The 15,254-nt window shown below is 37.5% G+C and overlaps 1 protein-coding gene across 4 annotated transcripts in view; it reads right to left on the bottom strand.

Annotated features, from left to right (window-relative positions):
• Nucleotides 1-3,410: 3,410 nt before the first annotated feature.
• LOC144960521 (guanine nucleotide-binding protein G(q) subunit alpha) overlaps nucleotides 3,411-15,254 on the bottom strand; it is an 84,411-nt gene continuing 72,567 nt past the window's right edge. For 2 of the 4 annotated variants that reach the window (XM_078893708.1, XM_078893706.1), the window contains 4 exons: nucleotides 12,068-12,221; nucleotides 10,619-10,726; nucleotides 5,738-6,105; nucleotides 3,411-4,897 (listed from right to left, as the gene is read on the bottom strand). In XM_078893708.1, the coding sequence (XP_078749834.1) occupies nucleotides 6,023-6,105; nucleotides 10,619-10,726; nucleotides 12,068-12,221 (345 nt within the window). In that variant the 3' untranslated portion in view covers nucleotides 3,411-4,897; nucleotides 5,738-6,022. Of the gene's footprint in view, nucleotides 4,898-5,158; nucleotides 6,106-10,618; nucleotides 10,727-12,067; nucleotides 12,222-15,254 lie in introns of all 4 variants that reach the window. The other 2 variants (XM_078893705.1, XM_078893707.1) reach the window with 2 other exon arrangements.

Below are 15,254 nucleotides of genomic sequence, written 5' to 3'. Positions count from 1 at the left end.
GAATACGACATAGTCAAACCAAACAAACAACATCTCACATTCTGACTTCTTTGCCACCATTATATTATATTATATTATATTCAACAACAAAAAAGCACACAAAGGTGTATTGTTTTCAACCTGTCACACGTTCACTCTAAAAAAAAAAAACCCCAAAAAACTGCGCACAACCATATCAAATTTCAACAAAATCGCTCTCTCTCTCTCTCTCCCTCTCTCTTAAAATCATCATTGTCATAGTCTCAACTTGTACACACACACACACACACACACACACACACACACACACACACACAAGGCATTTCCAACTTGCATCACCCACACCAACCATACTTGCTTTGTAGCCGGTAACAAATTAATATGTACCATATATGTATATATATTTATATAAACATTTCTCCCCAGCAATCAGCTGCAATGCCCATCCATCCATCCATCCATAAACAAGCACATTTCAACACGCCCGTCCACACGTACACACTACAAACATGCAAGAATTTAAAGACAGAATGACTTGCATACAATATTACATTACATATAAAATAACTCTCAACCCTGTTTTTGTTTTTGTTTTTAAGGGTTTTACGGCGCTTGCAACACATTTAGGTTATATCAGCGCCAGTAAAAAGGAAGAAAATGGGATAGTTTAAAGTTCTAGAATTACAATTAAAGCACCCAAGAAAAAGTAAGACAAAGGGGAACTGAGAACAAATAGGGATCAGATGTAGATTCCAAGAGCATACCACCAATGTACTTAGTTTGAAATCACCTACAAGTCTCATCCAGGCACAAGCACAAAATCCAACAAAGAGGAATACACTCAAATGCTTACATTATACATTCAAAATAAAAATAATACATAACAGAGAGATGATTTACAAGGAAAAAAATATCATCTCCCAAAACAATAACTATGCATTTGACTGTTTCCCTCCCAGCCAGGACTCCGGCCAGAGCCAGGACAAAACCAAGTAATCTCATTCCAAGACAAAGACAGAAAGCATGTTGGAAAACAGATATAAGGGGATAGAAGACACGGTATGTACCTCCCTGCCCGCTATGGGAGTCTCAACCCTGTGTGCTGTGTTATTCACCCATTGAAAAAATAATTTCATACACACACACAACACACTCATTCACACCTCCTCCAATTTATAATTATGTATATAATAATGATAATAATATATTCATAGAAATAAATTGCACATAAAAAAGTATTGTTTTAGTATTTATGTATATTTATGTATAATATATATATAACACGTATATTGATTCATATATCCACACATGCAAAATAAGAATGCACAAACAAAGAGCGTTTGTCTACTCAGGCCATTCATATATTTCACATATATCAATATATAAATAATATATTAAATTATTTCAAATCAATACAAAAACAAACAAAAAGAGAGATGGATTCAGTTCCCCATCCCTTCACTCTCAAACACCAGTTTCTCATCATAGTAACGACAGACAAACAAACAAACGATCACCAAATCTGTATTGGAATCCAACCAACCCGACCCCCACCCTTCTTTCTTTTGAACATCCTACAATCGACCCCCCTTTTAATGTTATTTTTTTTCTCTCCAGAGATTTTACAGCACTTGCATCCCACATTAGTCATTAAAGTGCCAGGAAAAGTAACACGAAAAAGTAACGCGAGAGAGAGAGCGAGAGGAGAGAGAGAGAGAGAGAGAGAGAGAGAGAGAGAGAGGAGAGAGAGAGAGAGAGAGGAGAGAGAGAGAGAGAGAGGAGAGAGAGGAAGGGGGAGAGAGAGACAGAGAGAGAGAGAGAGAGAGAGAGAGAGAGAGAGAGAGAGAGAGAGAGAGAGAGAGAGAGAGAGAGAGAGAGAGAGAGAGAGAGAGAGAGAGAGAGAGAGAGAGAGGAGAGAGAGAGAGAGAGAGAGAGAGAGAGAGAGAGAGAGAGAGAGAGAGAGAGAGAGAGAGAGAGAGAGAGAGAGAGAGAGAGAGAGAGAGAGAAAGAGAGAGAGAGAGAGAGAGAGAGAGAGAGAGAGAGAGAGAGAGAGAGAGAGAGAGAGAGAGAGAGAGAGAGAGAACAGGAAGTCAATAGAGGAAATATAGCTTTGTATCTTGTGCGGCCTTTTTGTGACTAGAGTCATGGCTACCAGGTAGAGCCCAGAGTTCTTCTTTGGCCCATTTCGACCCCAGAAGTGACCAAAAAGAACCACTTCCATTAAATAAAAGAAAGAAATAAAATTCCATTCATTCATTCCATAGGGGTAATTTGTCTCTCGGAACAATTCCAAGGGAAGACTGGCCTAACCAAGGCGTTAGCCGCAGTGCAGCGCCGCAAAGCGAGCTAGGGCGAGGTGACTTGCTCAAGGCCACACAGCGCTGTGGCAGGTGGTCGAACTTGGTACCTTTCAGATACAAAGCAAAGACTGTACTGTTGAGCCATGCACAAACAAACACACCAGTGACAAAGGAGCGTGTTGTTACCGACCTGACCTGACCTGACCACCGTGGGGATGAAAGCTGGCTGGCTCCAGACCCGAGGAGTGTCGTGTCGTGTCCAGTGAGAAGGGAACTGGTCTGTTTTTTGTTTTATTTAATTTATATTTAGAAACTAGAACAATCCAATCCGCCTGCTCAAAACACAACGACCTCCGACCTCGACGCCTTAGCAGAGAGAGACAATAATACTACCATCGAATCGCCAGCATCATCATCATCAATGTTTTCATCGGTAACTATTTTGGACGTGGTGGTAGTAATGTTATCACTAATGATCCATCATCATCATATTAGTATTAATATTATTTATCATTATCATCATCATCATTTATATTATTATTATTATTATTATTGTTGTTGTCTTTATCATTACCACCAGCCAGCCAGCCAGACCTCCACAAGTCACATTGTGTTTATATTTACCACACATCCATTCATCCACCGTTATAAACATTTATTAATATTGTTTATCATCGCTGATCTCATCGTTTATAAATGTATACAACACGATTCTTTATGATATAATAATTGTATGGGCAAATCAAGATTGTTATTTATATTACTATTGTAGTCAAAGAGTCCATAATAGTATATTATCATCATCACTGTCATCTTCATCGTCGTCGTCGTTATCATTATCGTGTACAAGAAATGGGAGGGGAGGTTGTTGTTTGATGTGTGTGGCAGAGAGTGGGTGGAAAAGGAGATGACTATGGATGCCCCCTGTCTCTGTCTCTCTCTCTCTCGTTGGGAGTTAAGTGTAGTGATGTGTCAAGGAAACAAAATCATATTTGGTTTGGGGGGGGGGGGGGGGGGAAGAGAGAGAGAGAAGGAGAGGGAGGGAGAGAGAGGAAAAAACAAAAAGTGGATTCCACTGAATGCTTTCCATAAACATCTAGACTGTATGTAGGAGCTGCCACTGTCCACAAGTTTTGTTTTCTTTTTTTTTTATCTCTGTTAAACCTTTCTCGCTTTCTCCTTTATCAAAGACAACACGATGACTTTGAAGGATATAAAAAAACGAGTAAAGATTTTTCAACTAAAGCCATTAAAATCCCTTTGCAAAAATTTAATTTATGACAAATGTGTTCGTAGTGTAGTGTACTCTCTCTTAACTTTGAACGGATTTGTTTTATGAAAGAAGAAAAAAAAAAAAATTCTTTAAAATATATAATATCACAGTGAAAATATTCAGATGCAAACAAGAACTGAGAAAATGAGAAAATAGAAGAATGGCGTGGAAAGGAAAGTCACGTTTGACTAATGATTAGGACAATTGAAAAACCTCTCTAGTGATATTGTTCAGGTGTAAGTGATGCAACAAGTAATATGGCAGAATGACAAAACAAAATTTTAGATTTTTAAAATAAAGCTAGCTAACTCTGCAACGACAAGAGCATAGCTGCCAACTTTTCAAAATGCAAAAACGTATTATCATACGCGGTGCGGCGCGGACGCCCAATTCATGTCTTTAAAATGGCATATTTATTCATGTACTTTACTAGAATGGTCAGAACTGTAATACTAAGAGAAGCTTACCTTTATCATCATACTGGGTAGGCATAAGTGATGGGGAGGTGGTGACAGAAGCAGTACGTACGGCGAAAATTTTCTCCCAAGATAATTTTTATCAGATTTCCTTTTTTTTTTTCTGGATTTTTTTTCTTTTTCTGGATTGGCCAAATCGTACTAAGTACGATTTTATCGTACGGGTTGGCAGCTATGCAAGAGTATTTTAAAATGGAAAAAAAAAAAAAATTTAAAAATTCAACCTTATCCAATCACCCAATGGGGTAGAGATACAAGTGCCTGTTTAAATACAATCCCATTATTCTGATTTATTTGTAGGGGGTCTGGTCGACTGACAAGAGTCCAAATATACAAGTCATTAATTCCATCCACACTACCGGTGTTGTTGTGGTGTCAAGACGCCGATTGATCGATCAATTGATTGATTGGTGAGGAAACGAATGAATAAATTAATGGACAATCAAATATAATAATGAATGAATTCTGCGCTGTTCTTCCAAAACGACGAGGAGCTGTAGTAGTTGTAGTGGTAGTTGTAGTAGAACGGTAGTAGTTAGGGTTGGTGTCATCGTCATCATCATTATCGTTAGAAAAGAAATAAAAGTAACTTGTTTCATAAAGAAATGAGTTTGTACGCTGTACTGACATTTGGACACATCATCAGACTGGTGACCCATTTCTTACTGCATGTGCCATACCACCATGCATATCACTACCACCACCATCAGCATTGTTATCATCATTGATATCTTCCAACCTCCACATCAAGCCAAAAAAAAAAAACTAGATGTAGCGTCAATTTGTCTCAAAATCACCTTCAACGGTCGATCACTTCAATCTCCAATCAAATATCAATCTTTTTAAATGGTTGAGGTTGGTTGGTGAGTCTGTTTATATTATCATCATCATCATTTTTTGTGTTGTCCGTAAAATTCCAAAATTTGGAAAACTCTATTTTTAAATTTTGTTGCCAAGAAGTGTTTTATCAGCCAGTGGATCAGAGATAAAACACTTCTTGGCAACAAATTTTAAAAATAGAGTTTTCCAAATTTTGGAATTTTACGGACAACACAAAAAATGATGATGATGATGATGACGATAATATTAACAGACTCACCAACAAACCTCAACCATTTAAAAAGATTGATATTTTCCTCCCCAGTATTCTGGCTGACTTTCTCATATTTTTCTCCTTAAAATCACATTTTCAGGACCACGCCACTATCCAAATTACAAGCTTAACATTGACTGAATGGATGGAGATTTATCTCAAGCTGGTGGAGGGAAGGAAAACCCTGTAATTCCTTTGGCAATCATCATCTGTCTTACAACATCAAGCTGAAGACTCTCTAATGACATACTTCAAGCTCTTCCAACTTTATTATCCCCCCTCCCCATCTTTTAATATTTTTTTTTTTGGTTACAAATCCTGACTTTTATGCATTTTGCATATTTTAGTCAACATTCCTAATTTATCAGATTTCAGACCCAAAAGCCTTTTGGGATATTACAAATCGTACTGGTTGGCAAGTCTGAAAGAGTGCTGTGCCAAGCTGTTGCAATGATGATAATAAAAATGATAAGAAATGACATTGGTACACGTGTGAGTTAGGTAGTTAGTATTGGTGGTAGTGAGAGTGGCCATACAGGTTGTGGTGGTGGTTGCTGGAACAGCTTTATCTCTATCCCGAGTCTATTTCCATAAAAGTTGGGAGCCGTGTGGGGGCAGTTGTGGTTGTGGTGGTGGTGGCAGCAGCTGAGGTGGTGGTGGCTATGATGATGACGGATGAAATAAGTGACGGTGGTAGAAGTTGTAATAACAGTAGTGGTTAGTTATATGGTAGGAGATAGTGGTGGTAGTGGTGATGAAAGAAACAATAATTTTCACCACCAATCACGGCAATGACGGTGGAGATGACGACAATGCCAATGATGATGTTGGGAAGTGTTGGTACCAGTGGTGACGACGACGACGACGGTGACACACGATGAAATGACTCTAGGACACTCTCTCATACCAAGTTATATTCACGCAAGTTGAGTTGCAGGATGGTATCCTTGACAGCGGCAAACACAAACCTAATGTTCTCCGTATCTGGGGGAAACAAGAGATAAAACAAATATGAAGACAAATTAACCAGTAGGTTTTCCAACCAATCAAAACATGGAATTTGTGACACACCTCCACATGTGCTTGGACAAACATAGTTGTTTATAAACAATAACGTGAATGAAATCCGACTACTCTCTGATCATTGCTATTCTTTTAATAAAACGCCAAATGGGTGACTAGTTTTCATGCGATTTTCTTGGTCATGTTATAAATGTTTACGTTTACACATAGTTTTCTATTGAACACATACCGTCAATAATAAAACCTGTGTTGTTTGCTATGTTTACCAATCACTGCCATTGTTTACATTATGGCTGACTGTCTGAGAGGCGTGATTATTATTAAGCGTCCATACCAACAGAAAGCCACTGATGCTATCTGGGTAAAACACAACATCCACCAACAAGATATAACGCAGACTTGCCAACCAACGTCAACCATTTGAAAAGATTTATCACATTTTTTAAAATAACTATGGTAATTTTTCTCATATTTTCCCCCCATAATAATCATTTTTTCAACATGTCCAACCATATAAAATTTCAAATTTAACATTCACTAAATTGATGGAGATTTTTTATCAAGCGAGTAGAGGGTGGAAAATTCTGCCATTCTGATGACAATCATCGGTCTGGCTATTCTGATTCTCATCTTGGCTTCGACAACATTTCATGATCTTCAACTATTCCACTTCAACTGTTCCTTCTATAGAAACTTCCATTAACAACTAGTCCAAGTTGGTGACAACAATTTCTCCTTAGGCGAACAGGTGACCCAATAACGTTGTAGAACAGGTGACCCAATAACGTTGTAGAACAGGTGACCCAAAGGTGACCCAATAACGTTGTAGAACAGGTGACCCAATAACGTTGTAGAACAGGTGACCCAATAACGTTGTAGAACAGGTGACCCAATAACGTTGTAGAACAGGTGACCCAATAACGTTGTAGAACAGGTGACCCAATAACGTTGTAGAACAGGTGACCCAATAACGTTGTAGAACAGGTCACCCAATAACGTTGTAGAACAGGTGACCCAATAACGTTGTAGAACAGGTGACCCAATAACGTTGTAGAACAGGTGACCCAATAACGTTGTAGAACAGGTCACCCAATAACGTTGTAGAACAGGTGACCCAATAACGTTGTAGAACAGGTCACCCAATAACGTTGTAGAACAGGTCACCCAATAACGTTGTAGAACAGGTGACCCAATAACGTTGTAGAACAGGTGACCCAATAACGTTGTAGAACAGGTGACCCAATAATGTTGTAGAACAGGTGACCCAATAACGTTGTAGAACAGGTGACCCAATAACGTTGTAGAACAGGTCACCCAATAACGTTGTAGAACAGGTGACCCAATAACGTTGTAGAACAGGTCACCCAATAACGTAGAACAGGTCACCCAATAACGTTGTAGAACAGGTGACCCAATAACGTTGTAGAACAGGTCACCCAATAACGTTGTAGAACAGGTGACCCAATAACGTTGTAGAACAGGTGACCCAATAACGTTGTAGAAATGGTGAAATGTCTTTTTACATAAGTTGAGTACAAGTACAACAAGCATGACTCAAGCTTTTCTTAAATTTGGATTTTTTCATTTTAACTAACTATCCATGTTTGCATTTTATTTTTTTGAAATGTATAATTTTGTCTATATTTTTTTTTAAACAAAATTTTGAAAGCTCAATCATGGAAAGGAGATGTTGCTTATAAAAGAAACAAAACATGAATTTTAAAAAAAAAGATAGCAAATTTTACCACAGGACAGGGTTGCCAATACTCAACAGTCGTAACGTCACTTCCTTCCTAATGACGCATGGAAATTAGTAACACTGGCTCTAAACTATCGGAACAATGGTGGACGCCCGTATGAAATATTTCTCCGGCGAGCATAAAAGTGTATCCAGAGGAAAAAAAAACAAATTTGATCATGTTTTGACTTTTACACATTCTGATCACAAGACATAAAGTAATTATTTTCTTTGTTTAGAAGCAAGATGGCCGCCGTTGCCGGGCGGTGTGACATCAGACTACTGAATCCAATTAAGGAGGCAATAATTTAGGGAACTTAAACGCAAACACATCGACAGACCCATGACCTGAACACTGGACTCTAGTAAAAAGACATTACGAGCTTACTTTTCAATACACAACACAACATTATAGTTCAAAGTTGACAATAGGTCAAGTGTAATTTTACTTCAACTTGTATCCTGGTGCTCACCGGTTTGAGCTTTTTATATAGCGCAATATCCACTAAACGTGCTCAAAGCGCTTTACAAGGGGTCTCTAGCCAACAGCAACACTTAAGATGTAGGATGGGACATGACACCTGTTAGGCGATATTACAATTTTTTTTCGGAGATGGACAACGCTGTTAACGACCAGGTACTCATTTTCCGCCTGAGTGCGGTGAGACAATGTGAGTAAAGAGCCTTTTTCAAGGACTCCCAACTATGCACCGAGCGAGGTTCGAACCCAGGACCTTTCGATCCGAAAGCGAGTGTCATACTACAAGACCACATCGCCGCACAAAAGGATGGAGGTTGTTCAGGTCATAGCAGCGCCGGTAAAAAGGGAGAAAATGGGATTGTAAAAACTTCTAGAATTACAATTATAGCACCCAAGAAAAGGTAAGACAAAGGGGAATTGGCTCAAATAGGAAACGCATGTAGATTCCAAGAGCACACTATTAAAGTCCTTAGTTTGAGATCACCTAAATGTTTCACCCAGACACCAGCACAAGATCACACTAAGAGCAGGCCTGTAAATGGTTGGTGAAAAAATTGTCAGAACTTTTTGAACACGCGAAAATAGACACAACAGGACAAAAATATGGACACAACACAGATATGACACGTCAATTGACTAGTCAAATCATGTCACTTTCCCCTACTTATTTATAACGAGGTCCTTATTTTATGGTACCAAAAAAAAAAAATCCCAATTATTTGCGGGCCCAGGTCTGAGTTTGTTATAAAATGAAAGGAAGAGAACAATTCCTACCCTTTTGAAGGATGTGTATCTCGTGCTTGACACGGAAAGCTGCGTATCTTCGCTCCTGTTTGTATTAAATGTTTACCCTGATTCTTTCGTTTATTTGGATTAATTCTTATAGGAGAAGAAAAGAAGAAGAAGAAGAAGAAGAAGAAGAAGAAGAAGAAGAAGAAGAAGAAGAGGTGGTGTGGTGGTGTGAGAGCTTTCGGAGAAGAATATATATTTCGAAGAAAAATAATTATGTCTCACATCAGGACGGAACCAATAAAATATAGAGAAAACGATATGAAAACCAGAGATATGCATGTGTATCGGTAGCAAAATAGAGAGAAGACTTCCGGACCGGTTCAACACACTTCTGTGTGTGCGTTATTTACTGACTAGGTGTGTGTGAGTGTGTGTGAAGACGACTCACGCGAACTTCGCGACCTCTCTCTCGCTGGCTGTGGCACAGTAGCCAGGCAGTGAATACATACACGTCTAGCGGAGCGTGTAGGTGGCATGACAATATTATAGCTAACTGATAGTGATAGACGGCATGTTTTGTCTTTGATGGACAAATAAAAATTTTTTTTTTTTTTTTTTTTTTAAAGTTGGCATTTGAAACGCAATAAAATCTAATTTTTTCGAGGAACGAAATAAAAGTCTTTCATTTTCATTTTTTTGGTTCTGTCTTTGGCGTTACAAATTTTATTTTTACCATTATCTTTTTTTTTTAGCACTTACAGAGCAAAATCGTACTGTCGGAAATCCGACAATAGACAGAAGATTTACAGGCCTGCATTTAGGTTATATCAGCGCCAGTAAAAAGGAAGAAAATGGGATAGTAAAAAGTTCTAGAATTACAATTAAAAGAAAAAGAAAAAGGAAGACATGGGGAACTGGGAACAAATAGGGATCAGATGTAGATTCCAAGAGCATACCACCAATGTACTTAGTTGGAGATCACCTATAAGTCTCATCCTGACACAAGCACAAAATCCAAGAAAGAGGAACACACTCAAATGCTTACATTATACATTCAAAATAACAAATATAATAATACATAACAGAGAGATGATTTACAAGGGAAAAAATATCATCTCCCAAAATAACTATACATTTGACGGTTTCTCTCCCAGCCAATGACTCCGGCCAGGGTCAGGACAAAACTAAGTAATCTCATTCCAAGACAAAGACAGAAAGCATGTTGGAAAACAGATATAGGGGGGATAGAAGACACAGTAAGTACCTCCCTGCCCACTATGGGAGTGGAAGGAGGTTCGCTCAATATCTAATCGGGTCACTGGAAAATGTACAGACGTTTTTTGTTGTTTTTTTTTTAACTTACTGAATTCCATATATAAAATGGCAACCCTGCATAACAGAGAGTGCATTCCTGAGAGAGAATGATGAAAGGAAGGGGAAAGATGGAAGGAGGAAAGAGGGATAGAAAGACGGGAAGGAAGGAGAAAAGAAAGAAAGAAAAAGACAAAAAAGGTGTAACAAACCTGTGGCACATGTGAAATGAGAGTAGATGATTTTGTCAGGGTCTGGGTTCAATTCCACAAACATTTTCAGGATAAACTCTCTAGCCGTGTTTGCATCTTTCTTTGGACCTGTGGGAGAGGGGAGGAGAGAGATATGAAAACGACTTATTTCAAAAATGAAAATATTTTAAATAAAAAAAATAAAAAAATAAATGGAAATCATCCTTTTTTTTTTCATTAGATGAAAATGATAATTTCAACAAAAAAAAAAAAAAAAAAAAAAAAAAACATGATGAAGAGAAAGATATATAAAAAAAAATAAATAAACAAAGATTGATAAAATGGTGCACGGAGCCTTGGATAAAGTGTTTATTTTGTATGACTATTTGGTTTGGTTTGGATTTTCCTTACAAAAAGGGGAAAAGAAAAGAAAAAAGAAAATTTGATGATATGGTACCCCGACTAATCAGGCATTTTCATTTGTTTGTTTTTTTAAAAAAGATATAAATATTAAAAAGAGAGCTTTTACTTTTATTTTAAGGAAAATCCACTAAATGAGCTAAGAGCGCTTTACAAAAGTCCCAAGCCAACAACAACACGTGACATGTAGGACACGAATACAAATAGCACTAGCAATATTGGTAAAATTTAAAAAAAAAAAAAAGCAGCTCAGAGCCATAAGGCCAATGGAGCTCGAGTTTATCCTGATTTCTATAGCGTGGAACGGACAATAGCTATTGCTTGCTACCCTTTGGATATGAGGAGGCTAGTCTATCGCAACATACTTTCCGTCAGATCAAAGAAACCCAGTTACCCAATCACTGCTGGGTGGACAGAGGGGTCAGTAAAAATCTCAACTTCGCCCAAGATCGATCTCTGTCCCTTTGCTGAGCTATCGGAAACCACGAACATAAAGTTTGTTTTTTTAAAGGGTTTTACGGCGCTTGCAACACATTGAGGTCATATCAGCACCAGTAAAAAGGAAGAAAATGGGATAGTAAAAAGTTCTAGACTTACAATAAAGCATCCAAGAAAAAGGGAAGACAAAGGGGAATTGGTTCAAATAAGAAACAGGTGTAGATTCCATAAGCACACTAACAAAATACTTAGTTTGACATCACTAAATGTCTCATCCCGACACAAGCACAGGTCCCCGCTGAGAGGAACACACTCAAATGTTTTACAAATCATATATAATATAAAGAAAGCATAATACAGTGCATAACAGAGAGATGATTTACAATGAAAAAAATATCATCTCCCAAAACTAACTATACATTCGACTGTTTCCCTCTCAGCCAGGGCATCTGGCCAGGACCAGGACAAAACCAAGTAATCTCATTCCAAGACAAAGACAGAAAGCATGTTGGAAAACAGATATAAGGGGATAGAAGACACAGTATGTACCACACTGCCCACTATGGGGAACATTAAGTTTCTAAAAATCTAGACATTGGTAAATCCACAAACCGTCAAATTCTGGGAAGTAGTCGACCAGATGGGAGTGCATGATCTTTTCTTCCAATAAGTCCTTCTTGTTGAGAAATAGGATGACTGACGAATGCTGGAACCATGGGTATGTGATGATGGTCCGGAACAAGGCTTTAGACTCTTCCATACGATTCTGGAATCAAGGTACAGAAAGTTTATTGAATTCGACACTTTTGATGCCTACCCTGACACATGGCTAGGAGGAATTTTTGAAACCAAAAATGAGAAATTTTGACCAAAAATTGGGAATTTTGACTATAAATGAATTTTGACCAAAAATGTGACCCTCCGTCTCAAAACGGTATTATGTCGGGATGATTCAGACCCGAAAAAGTGAATTTAGAGATAGATTGACGAGAAATTGGACCTTAGAAGATTTTGCAAAGCAAGAAATAGTCTTTATACTCCACCAGAACGTACAGAAATTAAACTCAAGTTGGATATTTGTGGCTATGAATTCAATTTTCCCTTACCGAGTGGATCCCGACATAGTGCCGCTTCGATACGGTGGGTCACAAATGAGGAATCTTTAACCATAAATGAGGAATCCACTTACCTGTATAGCAGTCAACTTTTCAAAGAGATAAATTGGGACACTTTATACCGTCATGACCCCCAGGAAACCATTATGTTTGGACTATTATGTCTAATATAATCTATATTTAGAACTTTTTCTTTCTGTTCCATGTTTTAATTTGGTAGTCAAAAAAATCACAATCCTGGGACATCCAAGCCTGTCATTTACATGGTGAAAGTGAAGGATTGTAACGAAAATATTAGGAAGGTTGTTGTGATGATGATGATGATGATGATGATGGTGATGATGATAATGATAATGATGATGATGATGATGATGTTGATGCCGTTTTTTTTATTGTTTTTTTTTACGATAACTGCTATGTTACTAGTGTGCATCTTGTGTGAGTGTGTCTTTGTCAATATTGTATTGTTATAAATGTGTAACCAAATGACAAATTGCCACTTTTTTGGGGACAATAAAGATATATTATTATTATTATACATAAAACAGCCCATTTTTTTTTGGATCCCTTGAATTTTTCTCAGATTAGCCAAACCAGGACTGTCCCAATTTGATCAGGACAGTTGGTGGCCGCCATCTACCTGGTTTTGCTTTACTTCTGTGACATAACATTCTTATCTCATCCAGTAAACACGCAAACTACTGACTAACATAGTTGAACTGAATAATAAATGAAAGAGTTCACCGTTTTTGTCCTTTTTTTTAAAGTTTCAGTCACGAGCACAACTTTTTATTTACATATAGAATTCTTGCCTCATCAAGTAAACTCGCAGAATGCTGACTGACAAAGCAGAATAATGAATGAAAGAGTGCACTGTTTTTATCATTTTTGTAAGTTTCAGTCACTGCAAGCATAGCTTTTTACTTACACAGAGAATTCTTGTCTCTTCCACTTAACATACACATGGGTGCAAGCAACTGGACCTCAAAAAGCCTGCAAGTCTACTTATGACCAGAAATATAATCTGAAAAAGCCTGCAAGATTCACTGACTTACGTTTTTGTCTGGGTCAACTTTCATTTCTTATCTAATCAACTTCCGGTTCAAATTTAATAATATAACTATCACTTCCGGGTCACAGTAGCATCGTGATTCAAAAGTTTCGCTTAATCATATGGACGTACCCGACCCGATTGTTGGGGCCTAAACAAAAAAAAAAAATCCAATCAAATCCAAATCGCAAAAAGCCGGCGACGTTTTTTTCGGTAATCCAATATACACAGACTACTGACTGACAGCGTTGAATAATGAAAGAAAGAGCGCTCTGCCTTCCAAAGATTTGGTCCTTTTTCGGCAAGCACAACTATTTATTAACACATAGAAATAACACAACATTATTTTCAAATTAAGCAAATCTGCCAACCGCAGCAATCATTTTCAGAACTGCCAACTCTTGCCCATTAAAATGTGTGCAATGGAGATCCAAAATGAGTAAGATATTGAAAAAATCCGTACAATATTGAAAAAAAAACACAAAAAAAAAAACAAAACACGATAATAAGCGCTACATTTGATGATGGGCAACAAGGCCGTTATAGACAATATAAATAGTATCCACTTCCAGAATCCACGTACAAATCTGATAAGACCCATCCAGATAATACTGTATTGTACTCCCTATATTTCAACTAAGAACACAACGCATACCGCTCAACAACCATTTAAGCAAAATTACAAAAGACACACCCCCTTCCTGCCCCCTATGTCAACACCCCAATGAAACGGTAACACACCACTTGCTTGAATGTCAACCTTTTGAAGACCTGAGATGCACATTCCTCCCACCAAATCCAAGCATCAGTAACACACTTTATGGTCACCTGGAACAACTACAAAAGACGTCTAACTTCTACGCCATGGCACAAGACCGAAGGGCTAGAACTCAGGTGGTCGCTGGTTCGGATAAGTAAGTAAGTAAGTAAGTACTCCCTATATGAACGTCCAGGTTAAGAAACCAGATTAAAGTGTTTAAGTACACTAAAAGAGTGTATGATTGTTAAAAATGCTTAAATAATAGAAAATAAATAATACGTACAATCCTGAGCAAAATGTGTACAATGAGCAAAAATGAGTAAGAATACGCATTTTTTACTTAAGGTTGGCATCACTGCATTTTTCATAACAATATCTTATTTCTTTAAAAATTTTGGCATGATTTCCACCTGAAAAGTGTTTCTCCAGTGAACAAAAACATAAAAATTAACCTAATTTATCTTCGACAAATCTTCGAACCATCATAGTCTTGGAAGCTAGCAAAATTTCACCCATGCTTATGTGTTACAGTGCATGACATAATCAGTCGGTTGGTGAAAATGATTGAACCGAGTTATTGCCAAGATTAGTTAGGTCTAATTTTATCAAAAATGAGTTATTGTCATAAATGATTAAATCAACCCTTTTTGTACATCTGGAAAAATCGAATCCTGATGTCACTTCTAAATATCTTTTACAGCTAGTCAAGTTGAAAAAGTATGAAATTTGAGAAAAGTAGCTGGATACCTTTCCCATACATCTGACCATAACTTCATTAAAAAAAAAAACACCCGATTTACTTCAAATAAAGATTAAAATGCTTTGGGGAGCATATTCTTTCAGGAAATGAAAAAAGAAATAAAATGCAAATCC

The sequence above is a fragment of the Berghia stephanieae genome, chromosome 15, assembly GCF_034508935.2.
Source record: "Berghia stephanieae isolate SIO BIC M18660-M18661 chromosome 15, UCSD_Bste_1.3, whole genome shotgun sequence".
Taxonomy (NCBI): Eukaryota; Metazoa; Mollusca; class Gastropoda; order Nudibranchia; family Aeolidiidae; genus Berghia; species Berghia stephanieae.
This window is presented reverse-complemented; position numbering and strand designations above follow the sequence as displayed.